Source organism: Chiloscyllium plagiosum, unplaced genomic scaffold (genome assembly GCF_037043375.1).
Source record: "Chiloscyllium plagiosum isolate Xiang-an unplaced genomic scaffold, Cpla_swu_hap1 HiC_scaffold_7, whole genome shotgun sequence".
Lineage (NCBI taxonomy): Eukaryota > Metazoa > Chordata > Chondrichthyes > Orectolobiformes > Hemiscylliidae > Chiloscyllium > Chiloscyllium plagiosum.
The window spans coordinates 80,693,026-80,705,551 of NW_028270145.1; the positions used below are offsets into that span (position 1 = coordinate 80,693,026).

The 12,526-nt window shown below is 39.6% G+C and overlaps 1 protein-coding gene across 3 annotated transcripts in view; it reads left to right on the forward strand.

Moving 5' to 3' along the window:
* Positions 1 to 12,526, forward strand: part of thsd7ba (thrombospondin, type I, domain containing 7Ba) — a 919,481-nt gene that overhangs the window by 67,703 nt on the left and 839,252 nt on the right. For all 3 annotated transcript variants that reach the window (XM_087989223.1, XM_087989224.1, XM_087989222.1), the window contains one exon: positions 6,131 to 6,305. In XM_087989223.1, the coding sequence (XP_087845349.1) occupies positions 6,164 to 6,305 (142 nt within the window). In that variant the 5' untranslated portion in view covers positions 6,131 to 6,163. The remainder of the gene's footprint in view (positions 1 to 6,130; positions 6,306 to 12,526) is intronic.

The window sequence follows — 12,526 nt, forward strand, 5'->3', positions numbered from 1 at the left end:
TTAGTCTCCCATCTGCTCATTTCTCCCTGCAATGCCCTTCATTTCCAAATCTAAGAAATGTGAATTGAGGTATCATTATCCATTTATCCTCTTTCATCTGATCTGGCAGGATTAGACCAATCAAAAATGGTCACTATTCCAGAATCATCTTTGAAAGCAAAGATAACTCCTGCTTATATTCTCCACTACCTGCTCTCTTCATTGGCAAGAAATGATAAGAACTTGAGACCTTCTTTGTCACAAAGATGTGAGAACATCCATTTAATATCTTCTGCACTGACTCCTTTTCATCAGAACATAGGTGCAAGAGTAGTCCATTGCCCCTAATGGGCAAGCCCTTCCATTCGATTATATATTGGCTGAACATTTACCACTACCATTTTCCCACATTTTCTCTTTTCTCATGATGCCATTAGTCTCCAGAAGCCTATCAATTTCTGTTTTGAAGCTGCTCAATTGTGCATCCACTACCTTCTGTGGTAGAGAATTCCAAAGGTTCACCATTCTGAGTGAAGAAATTCCTCCTCATCTTACTTGCTACCTCTTAACCTGAGATTATGTCTCTTGGTTCTAGACTTGGCACTTGGGGAAACATTAGATTCACATCTATCCAGTCATACCCATGTGAGAATATTGTTAGTTTCAATGAGCTCTCTTCTCATCTGTTTTTAAACTGTAGGGAATCCAGGCTCAATTTTCTCAATAGTCCTGTCATCCCAGGAATTTAGATTGGTGACCTTCCCTCCATGGCAAGTATATCCTTGCTTAGAGAAGGAGACCAACACTGTACTCAATATTTCAGGTGTAGTCTCACCAAGGCTCTCTACAATTGCAACAAAACATTTTTACTTTTGACTCAAAACCCCCTTGCAATGAATACCAACATATTATTTGCCTTTCTTATTGATTTTTGGTGCTGTTCTCTCCTTGTACACAGCAATGCAGAATCAAAGGAAACACATATATTTTGGCATCTTGCCCAGGAATGACATAATCATCTATGAGGGCACAACCTGGAGGATTATGGGAAGGATGCCAGGCTGAAGTGTTCCTTTTTCTAAGACTGTGTGCATTCACTTAATGTTGTCACAGATCTGCTGCAAGTTTAGGAAAAATATGTCAGAAGTCAATCTAGACGTTCTTCTTGTGATCATACGACTGCTGAGGAACTACTGCAGCTGAACGTGCAGCTAATTCCATCTGCAGCAATATCAAATATTGTTGCTGGCAGCTGCTGTATAGCTTCCAGAGAGAGAAGCAGCAGGACAATAGCCACTACACTGAAGGAGAACTCTCAACCAGAACAACATTGACAAGCTTCATGCAGTTATTAGCAAAAGGGGACAATCAATTCGAAGATGACTCAGGATGTCTCAAACCTTCATCTCCCATTTTACCAGCAGCTGGTCGAGGAACTGTGATCACAAGGATTCAGTGGTAATCCCATCTCCATATTCCCAATGGTGACAGCTCCCCTAATTGCTTTGCCAGAAGATTGCTCAGGAACTTACTGTGGACCTCTCTGGAATTTCCAAGTGTTCAACTCATAAATACACTTGAGATGTTACTGATGCTCTCTTCTTAAGAGCTCATCTATTCACATTGAACACCTTGATGTGGCCAATCAAGTAACGATGGCGTTCGGACTTTTGGCCATTGCTGCTTTCTTGCAGGTTCAGGGTGTAATCAATTCCAATCAGAGTGCTCTACAATATCCAATAGACTTCATCAACAGAAAATGATTCCATTCCCTAATGTTCAAATCACTTGTGACCCCAGCAAATGATGTCGATTTGCAGTAAATATCCAGGAAGCTGACTCAACCCACATCCTGGATTATTCACACTATCAGCCCCTTTCAAAGGCTCTAAGATGTAACCAGGCAATGCCATACTGAGTTTAGGAAACTAGAGAGAACCATACAGCCTATGATGATTGAGCTGTGTTGAAACTTTCACTGTCTCTGCTATTATTTCAAAGATGCAGTTGATATTCGGCCCTTTGCTTGCAAATGCACCTTCCTGCAAGGATTGAATTGTTCTTCAATTTAATTTATGTTTACAATAAAATGTTGATTTTTACTTTCAGCTGTGGCTTTGACATCTGTACAATGGTAAAATTTTCAATGCATGTGCAAACCTTGCCGTGGATCAATGTGCTTTAAGCAGCTGTAATACAATTGGCACTTCTATTGCATTGTACATATGGATATTTTCATTAAAATGGTTCTGAACCAAAGAGATATAAGGAGTCCATCTCTGGTGAATACTATTTAATCTTCAGTGACCTTACAACTCATTGGCAATGTTGTGGAGACCATGGAATGCCAGGCATGAATCTTTTCCCGCCATTGCATTCTGCTCTGATGGTACGGACATGTAAGTTTCACATTGCTATGGTTTTGAGAACCCCAAACATAGGACAAATCTTTCGTGATTGGAGTGTGCAGATACATTCTAGATTCTTTCTAGCATGCTTGCTCCAATGAAGCCTGCGTATGGTGTGCTGTGTGCCAGTTGTACATTCTGAGTTGCTGCTTGCAACTTAGTGCTATCCTCAGTGTGCCTGAGATCTCCAGCATTTTGACTTTGATAGTTGTGAGATTCCCTGATGGACTCATTGGAATTTAGAAGAATGAGAAGCAACCTTCCTGAAACATACAAGATTCTGAGGCTGATTGACAGGTTAGTTGCATAAAACTGTTTCTCATTGTGGGAAAATCCAGGACTAGATGGCTTAATCTCAGAATAAGGACCAGCAGTTCAGACAGAGATGAGCAAGTTTTTTTTCTTCTTGTGTCAAGAATTGTGGAATACTTGACACAAAGGGCTGTAAAAGCTGAATCGTTTAGCATATTCAAGGTTGAGATTGATATATTTTTTCATCAGCAAGAGAATCAAGGGAAATGTGGAAAAGACAGCAAGTGGAGTTAAGAATGATCAAATGATTCATCAACTCATTGAACAGCAGAGCAAGCTCAAAGGATCAAATGGCTTCTTTCTGCTTCTCTGTCTCATGGTCTTAGAAACCTATCACCAATCATCAACTTTACTGATTATGAGACAGATAGTAAGGTGCGATGTTTGAAGTGCAACACATAATGTTGTTGGCTGAAAATGCTCTACATCTTTCATTTCAGATAACTTTATCTGCTCCTATTGGGACAATAGAGCTGCATCAGACATTGGAACAGTGCAAGTGAATATATTTAACCAAAGTTCAGATTATGTGCAATGATTGAACAGCTATCTCATCGATCTGCCCTCAGCAGGATTTTTTTCCTTCACCTCCCATGGCATCTATGTGCAGGCTTGGCCTCTGCAGCAGGGATAGAGGAAGCATGCTGATTTGTACATCCTGCTAGCTTTGGCTGGTGCCTTCTGGGGTCTTTTGGCTGAGAGGGCCAGGCTTGCTGACAGGTGCAGGTACACCCTCTTGGCCTGAGTTACAGAGACAATGGAGTCATGGGCAAGGATGAGTTAGAGGAACAGGGTGCCCTGGTGTTCTTGAGATGAAGCTTCTGATGCTGGCACATAGATCTTGGCCCAGGCTGAATAGATCTGGTGGGGTGGCCTCCAGAAGCAGTCAGCCAGGAAGAGGATGGACTTTATTTCAATCCCATCACTAGCAGTTTCTAAAGGGTAGTATCAGCAAACCTTGGAGCCATCTTGGACTTTTTGTACCTATTTCTGAGGTGAGGGGTATTTCCTGGCTTGCAACATCTGAAATAGTATCCTGCTGGCCTTTTAATATGGTGCCCGGTCATTTGACTCCAGAAAAACCTGCCTGCAGCAAGAATCTCCAGCCTCGCTCAGCATGTAATTCACTGAGTACCTTGACCAAATATTGTTCTTGCTGAGATAATGAGCTGAGAAGCACAAGATCACGTGAGATAACTTACCTCAGACCTTACCATATTTGACACCATCCAACATATTCAACACCATACTTCATCTTCAAAACAGATTTAGTAGAGCCATACAACCATATAAATGATGCAGCACAGCAGGGGCCAGTCAGCCCATCTTCTCCATGATGAGCTTTTTCATGTTTGGTGTAAAAACGTCATGCACCCAGCAATTAGAAATATGTTACAAGAATTGATGATGATGCACGATCATTTAAAGCAGTCATTTCTGCTTCATAACTGACCAAGATTCCCATCTGCAGCATGAAATCATTCTGACAGTATTAGACTATCCTCTAAATTTCCACATTAAACTACAATTGTCCAATGTAGCTTCCAATTCTTCATTCAAACCATGGGGGAATTAGTGCTGTTTCAATGTTGTTCATCTATTTCAAACTTCAGTCAGTAATTTTCCACCACACTTGGTGCTACAAATATCTCTGGATTAGTTTCATCCCATACTGTGGTGGCTTTGCCTGGTACACCTTCCAGGATTGGTCAGGTAATTAAGTGGTCAGTCTATCAACTCACTGACTCGTTCTAAGTTGTTCTTCCGATAATTATGAACTGAGTTAATCTGATCAAATGTATCAGAAATCATAACTTCTTGTGCTAGTTTTTCATGTTAAAAGATAATGAACTCTGGGCATTATAGATCAGTGTCAGCTTCTTCCAATTTCCAAGTAAGGTTCATACCACTTAAAATCATCTGAATCTCCATGGTTGGGTATTAGAACCCAAACATAAAATGCAGATAAGTGTTTCATGCTGCTTAATAGACAATGAACTGGTAAGAATATATAAAGTCTGGAGGTCAAAAAGAGGCTAAAGTACATCCAAACAGTCTCCTACCACCTGTTAGTTTAAATTATATAATGACAACAGGATTATTGATTAATTAGAGCACTCAATCACTGTAATATAATCCACCATAGACCTTGACATGATCCTTTATCAGTGGAGAGTTTGGAGAAACATAGCTCCAAAAATCTAACATACTCCTCGCAAGTATGTTGAATGTTCATGTCTTGTTTCAAATTGTTGATATACTGTATCAGCAATTTGATATCCGAAATATATAATTCATGTTTAAATGAATCAATAATAATGTCATACATCATCTTCTGTAGGATCCTGATCTGTCGTTTAACCATTTACTCACTGAAATAATGAGTATTTTCCTCATTCAGGTCACATGCCTCCTTTTCTCATCTTTTGGACAAGGTGATATAACTAGTCATGGTCTGTCATTTATTGTATCCATCGCTCCTGATGCAGTCTCCTCTACATTGGGGAGGTAGGACGCCTACTCGAAGAGTGCTTCTGAGAACATCTCCAGGACACCTGCAGCAGCTAACTCCATTGCCCCATGGCTGAATATTTCAACTCCCCCTCCCACTTTGCCGAGGACATGCAGGTCCTGGGCCTCCTCCATCGTGACTCCCTAACTACCCGAATCCTGGAGGAAGAACGCCTCATCTTCCGCCTCGGGACCCTCCAACCCCATAGCATCAATGTGGATTTCACCAATTTCCTCATTTCCTCTCCTCCCCCCAACTAGTCCCAGTTCCAACCTTCTAACTCAGCACTGCTCTCATGACCTGTCCTACCTGTCCAAATTCCTTCCTACGTGTCCTCTCCACATTCCTCTCCAACCTACCACCATTACCCCCGCCTCCATTTCCCTATCGCACTCTCAGCCACCTTTTGCCAAGTCCCACCCCCTTTCATTTATCTCACCACCCCCTCAGTTCACAGTCTCATTCCTGATGAAGGGCTTTTGCCTGAAACATCAATTCTCCTGCTCCTCGGATGTTGCCTGACCTGCTGTGCTTTTCCAGCACCACACTCTCAACACATGGTCTATATTATACAACCTTTGTAACCCGAAGGAGAGTAATCATATCACTTTTATCTTGCTCAATAAAAGATGTCCAACTTACAAAATTTTACCTCATAATATTACATTGATTTGATCTTTGTCATTGCTCCCTTCTATATATAGATAGCAGAATTTAGACAAAAAAATTGGAATCTGTCTAAGAAGGGAATTAGAGTTTGCAAGACTGGATGAGTTAATGATGGTCAAATGATGATCTTCTTGTTATCTTGTCTGGATTTCCCTTTAAGATTTCTTCTGAACAAAAATGAGTTTATATTAATTCACTGGAAAACCGAGGTAAAAGATGTGAATCATTAAGCATGTTGTTTGGTCTCTAGAAACTGAAGTGGTAAGACGAAATTCTCTGGACTATGAGCTTGAGAGATGAGTTTGACCTGGCGGGATGGATGCGGCAGAATTTGAGAACATCCATGATGTTTTGGATCTTCATTTTTCTGCAAACACAAGCCAATACTGAGACACCTAAAGAAGCACGGTACATCTGGACAACAGGTAAAATTTGAAAATTGCCCAAAATATAGAGCCTAATATGTTCCATTCACTTTAATATGGGCATACTTCAGAATACTTTGACTAGTTTATTTATATACATGCCTTATGAATCCTACATGCTACCTCTGTGATGAAATGTTGCAATCAACTGAAATAAACACAACTGTTTCTGATATTAACAGCATTTCATTGACACCACATGCTGCATTTATTTATTAATACAGAATTTTTGAAATTAATAAAAACAAATTGTTTGTATTTCCATAGTAAAGGCTTTGGTAGTTATGTTGGCTTTTTAAACCCTTGTAATGAGTTTACTAACTGAAGAACTATTCAAAATTCCATGTGTCAATTGATAGTGAATGACAACCAGTGGGATTGGTCTTCTGACAACCAATCAATGGTGAATGCAATAGTCTATTTTGGGATTTCTTTATATCCACTACCTCTCAGACAGGAGGTTTAGTTTCAAGTACACACGTGTTCTTGCATTGTGTAATAACAACTATGAAGAGGTTAATTAGAAAATATCTATTTTGGGATTACTGGTGACAAGTCTGTTTGTTCAAGATATATTGAATTATAGTCTGTAATTTAAGTTTATGACCTGGGCATCTGCTTGTAAATAAATTCATTTTTTAAGTTGTGAAAATTATTTCTTGTTTTTGTCCAGGTTCATTTCAATGACTAGTGACGCTGATGATGATCTATATTGTAGCTTTAATGTATAAAATAGTCAAAGGTATTTTACAGCTAATAGACATGAGGAAATAGGATACATCACTGAAAACTCAGAATAAGATGATGTAAAATAAGTTTATGTTTTAAGAAAACTTACAAAGTCATGAGGAAAAGGAGATGAGGGATTCCAGAATGGGCTTGAGAACAGATGATACTGCCATGCATTATAAAACAAATAGAAGCTGAGGTTAGGGCTCTCTTGTAGTGCAGTGGTAGTGTCACCACCCATTGACCTCTAGGATCAAAGTTCAAGTCCCTCCTGCTCTAGAAGTGTACGTAACATCTCTGAAAAGATTGATTAGAAAAATAGGTTAGAAGCAGAGGCTAGAATTAATAGAATAAAGGATGTGTTACAGATGCAAGGTGAAATAAAGATAGTGCTATGCAGGTAGAAATATGTTGTTTGGGGAATGGATAGCAAATTAGCTTTAAAGCTTAGTTTAAGAATGAATAATATTGATATTTCCTATTGAAGATATTTTAGAATCAGTGAAAGAAAAATTTAAACCAAACTGATTAGGGATAGTTGAAGGCTGAGGATTATAATCTCGATTTGGAGGTGCCAGTGTTGGACTGGGTTGGACTTTCCTGATGAAGGGCTTTTGCCCGAAACGTCCTGCTCCTCGGGTGCTGCCAGACATGCTGTGCTTTTCCAGCACCACACTCTAGACTCTAATATCCAGTATCTGCAGTCCTCACTTTCACCTGAGGTGTACAAGTTAAAAAATCACACAACACCAGGTTATAGTCCAACATGTTTATTTAGAAGCACTAGCTTTCAGAGCGCTGCTTCTTCATCAGGTGGTCATGAAGTATAAGATCATAAGACAGAGAATTTATCGCAAAAGATTATAGTGTAATGTAACTGCAATTATATATTGAAAAAGACCTAGATTGTTTATTAAGTCTCTTATCTTTTAGAATCTCCATGTTAGTCTCAGTTCTTTCATATCAGAGTGGTGCTGGAAAAGCACAGGGAGTCAGGCAGCATCCGAGGAGCAGAAAAATTGACGTTGCGGGCAAAAGCCCTTCATCAGGAATAGAGGCAGGAAGTCTCCAGGGTGGAGAGATAAATGGGGGGTGCTGGGGAGGGGTGGGGGCTGGGGAGAAGTAGCAAAGAATACAATAGGTGAATGGGGGGTGGGGATCGAGGTGATAGGTCAGAGGGGAGGGTGGGGGAAGGTAGCAACGAGTACAATAGGTGAATGGGGGTGGGGATGGAGGTGATAGGTCAGAGAGGAGGGTGGAGCGGATAGGTGGGAAGGGAGATTGACAGGTAGGACATGTCATTGGGACAGTGCTGAGCTGGAAGTTTGGAACTGGGGTAGGGTGGGGGAGGGGAAATGAGGAAACTAGTGGAATCCATATTGATGCCCTGGGGTTGAAGTGTTCTGAGGCAGAAGATTAGGCGTTCTTCCCTCAGGCGTTGGGTGGTGAGGGAGCGGTGGTGGAGGAGGCCCAGGACCTGCATGTCCTCAGCAGAGTGGGAGGGGGAGTTGAAATGTTGGGCCACAGGGCAGTGGGGTTGATTGGTGCAGGTGTTCCGGAGATGTTCCCTGAAGGGCTTTGCGAAGAGGCGTCCAGTCTCCCCAATGTAGAGGAGACCGCATCAGAAGCAACGGATGCAATAAATGACATTGGTGGATTAGCAGGTGAAACTTTGATGAATGTGGAAGGCTCCTTTGGGGCCTTGGATGGTGTTGATTTGCAATTCCAAATTGCAAAACCTGTGCCCACACCTCCTCCCTCATCACCATCCAAGGCCCTATCTTTTATGAGAGCAAAAGTGACAACCCTTCCCAGATAATTTTTATTGGCCTGATCAGATATGCAATGATATGCCTCTGGAGCAGCTGGGACTTTAACCTATATCCTCTGATCTAGATATAGGAATATTGCTACTGGAAAACAAGATCCCTGTGAGCTTCTTTTCTATATTTCCACAATCTGGGGAGGGACTAAATTTGAATAAATATATTACTTAAAATTCAATTACTTTCCAATTTAGCAACCTGATCAATATGCATGCTGCTTTTATTACAACTAACGATGTTGGAGATCCATTATCTTACAAAGAAACATACTATTGTGTCAGGCCACATTTTAAAAATCTGAGCGTGTGGTTACATGAAATGATCAATGTAATGAAAGAGATGGAAAGAGACTGCTTGTGGAATCTTGTGAAAGCAAATGATTAATGTAAAATGTCATGGATTTTCTGCAGAATTATGAAGGCTGAAGGATTATACATTAATGAGCATGTATTGAGGCATAGTAGAGTTTGAAGTTTCTGTTTTGCTGTGAAAGCTTGTTTTTATTATGAATGTGGTTGGATCAATAATTTCTTGTTTCTCAAGGGAACTTAGAACAAAGATTTATTGGAAACAGTAAATCATTCATTCACATTTTTTACATCATAGTTTAATTATTGGCTGTGAAATAGTTCTGAACAGTTTTTCTTTGCTAAAGTTGTCTTCTCACATGAAGGGATTTACAGCAAAGTGTGTATGTTTCCACAAGTATCAGATATAACTTGTTTTGATGTTAAAATTGTATTCATGGATGAATATGACAATGTCAGGCTTATAAACCTGGTATATCGAGTGATTCTCTGCTATTCTTGTATATGATTAATAGTTTGGCTTGTTGCTTATCTGTGACATCAAAGTAAACTGATATGCCTCTCAAATAATGAAATCCAGTTTCAAAGCACTGCAGAGCTAGGTGCCTGGTTGCGTGGAATTGTTGTTGAAATTAGAATGTAATGAAACTTTGCTTTTGCACATCTTAAAACCAGACTCCCTCTGTGATCAGCACTTTCATTTTGCTCTCAGTAGTGTGACAATGATTGCAGCTTCAGATGTTGCTGATGTGATAAAGAGATTGATTAATTTTACTTGAAAGGGCATATGCTCAAACAGATTCAGATCTTAACACTAAGGTAGAAGAATCAGACTCCCAGTGGTGTTATGAAGCTTCATATATGTTGACTTTCAGTGAATGATAAAAAGGTTACCAACATTTTTATGAAGCTATTGACAATGTAACCAAACATTTTTTTTCACATTCCCTGAAGATGGAATTGCTTTTATTACATATGGGTCTAGAGATTTATAAAATGGAAAACTGTTTTTAAAACTCAAATAGCAAATCAGTAATTTGCCATTTTGAGCTCTTGGAAACCAAAGGGAGACCATTGAATCAACTGAACTAAAATGTCAATTTTTCACAAAGCAGATATACAAATAATGAGGAGAACAGAAATGATTACACCAGCACTGATTATGCAAGGCATTCCAATCATGCATTTGTATAGGATGTACAACACAATCTTGCCATTATATCAACTGGGTTTATGCTGGTAAGCCACATTACTCTTCTCCTGCTATAATAAGCTCTTTCCATCTGTTCTTCCATCTCTTGATTCACTTTTCCCTTGCATCATGCATCAAGCCTACCCTTAAATAAATCAATGCTATTGACTTCAACTACTTCACAGAATGACTACAGTGTGGAAACAGGCCATTTGGCCCAACAAGTCCACACTGACCTTCTGAAGAGCAACCCACCCAGACTCATTACCCTACCCAATTACTCTACATTTACCCCTGACAAATGCACCTAACCTACACATCCTTGAACACTCTGGGTAATTTAGCATGGCAAATTCACCTAACCTGCATATCTTTGGATTGTGGGAGGAAACCAGAGCACCCAGAGGAAACCCACACAAACATGGGGAGAATGTGTAAACTTCACATAGACAGTCGCCCGAGGCTAGAAGTGAACTTGAGTCATTGGTGCCGTGAGGCAGCAGTGCTAACCACTGAACCACCATGGCACCCTTTACTTGTGGCAGTCAGTTCCATGTTTCCACCACACTCTAAAGAAAGTCTTCTGAAATTCTTTATCTTTTTTTTTAAGCAATTGTTTTTTCACATACTGCCATGTTCTGAGCTTACTAACGAGTGGATATGTTTTCTTCTTGTCCTTCCTCTTGAACCTTTTTCAGAATTTTTAAATACACTGTTGGTTAATTGTTTATTTTCTCTTTTCTCTAAGTGCCTTGCCTACTCAATCATTATATTGGCAACCTCTCAATATTGGTAACATGCAGTATGTCATTTATGCACTCTCTAATGCTTCAATAATATTTTTGCAAAATAGAAATTCATGCAGTATTTCCATCTGTGATTTAATCTAAGTTCTATGCAAGATGGCACTGTACTTTTTTGGCACTGCACTGCACTTGTTGCATCACTGATGTAAAAGCAATGGTTCAGAAACCTGAAATACTACAAGCACTTTTAGCCTTAAATTCCAAAATACATTTTTTAAAAGAGGTTGATGCAAGCAAAGATGGCTACAGATGTAAATTAAGTGGCTGTTTGGAGAGAGTATGTCACGTCTACATGATGTAAAGGGAACTTCAAACAACCTCCAAATGTGAGGTAGGGGAGAGTGGGGCAAGATGTAGTCATGAGGTCACAGTTTAAAGATTATAAATGACTGTGGCACCCTGCTCACCAGTAAGTCACCCTCTCCAAATTATATCCCACACATGGTGTTTTTCCCTTTTGAACAACACATAGGGACAAGGGTTTAAAAAGTTATTTATTAGTCTACAGGCATATACTAGTGAGATGAATGTTCATATGTACCAGCTTGAGTTGAAATGTTGGCATGCTGTGAAGATCGTAGTCAAAGCGTTGTGCCCTGGGTACCCCTCTGCAGTTAAAGACTACAGACTGCTGCAAGCTGAATAAAAGGAAACCAGAAAAAACAGGATTCTCTCTTATCCTGAATACTGAAATGTAATCATGATTAAAATGAATCAGAATGATAGAACTTCAACCAATTGACTGTTTAATTACCAAGGTCAGAGCTACTTTTACGTTTCCAGCCATTGCAACGAACGCTCAATTATTTGCAATATGCGGAAAAAGAGTAATGTTTATTTTTAACTTGCTGTACTCACTTCTTGTTTCTAATCTGCATGTATGTGCTGTGTTACTAATTCTTCTTCCATTTATTAAGTAATAAACTCACTCTTTGTTAACTCACGAGAGCTTGGTTAATTTGGCTCCTTTTAAACCAACAATGCATTTGGGTCTGGGAGAAAGGTATCCATAAGGGAAGAGATCACTTTCTAAATTAACCTTGTTGCAACCAACCAAAAGGTTGAGTGAATTAAGGGGAGACATTCCATTCCTCCTAACCCAAAAGCTTAATGATTTGGGGTATGCTATAATGAATTGAGGTTGAATTTGCCTGGGATCTGGTTTCAACATTGGCTGGCTTATTCGTTACTCATTTCTAATTGCCCTTGAGAAGACAGTGGAGAGGTCCTTTCTTGAACTGCTTCAGTTCTTATGTCTAATATTGTTGGGGAGGTACCATTTTTATTTTATATTCCTTTAAAAATGAACATCAATTCTTCATTTGTTGAAGGAACTTCGTTTAGAGTTTATAAATGGAAT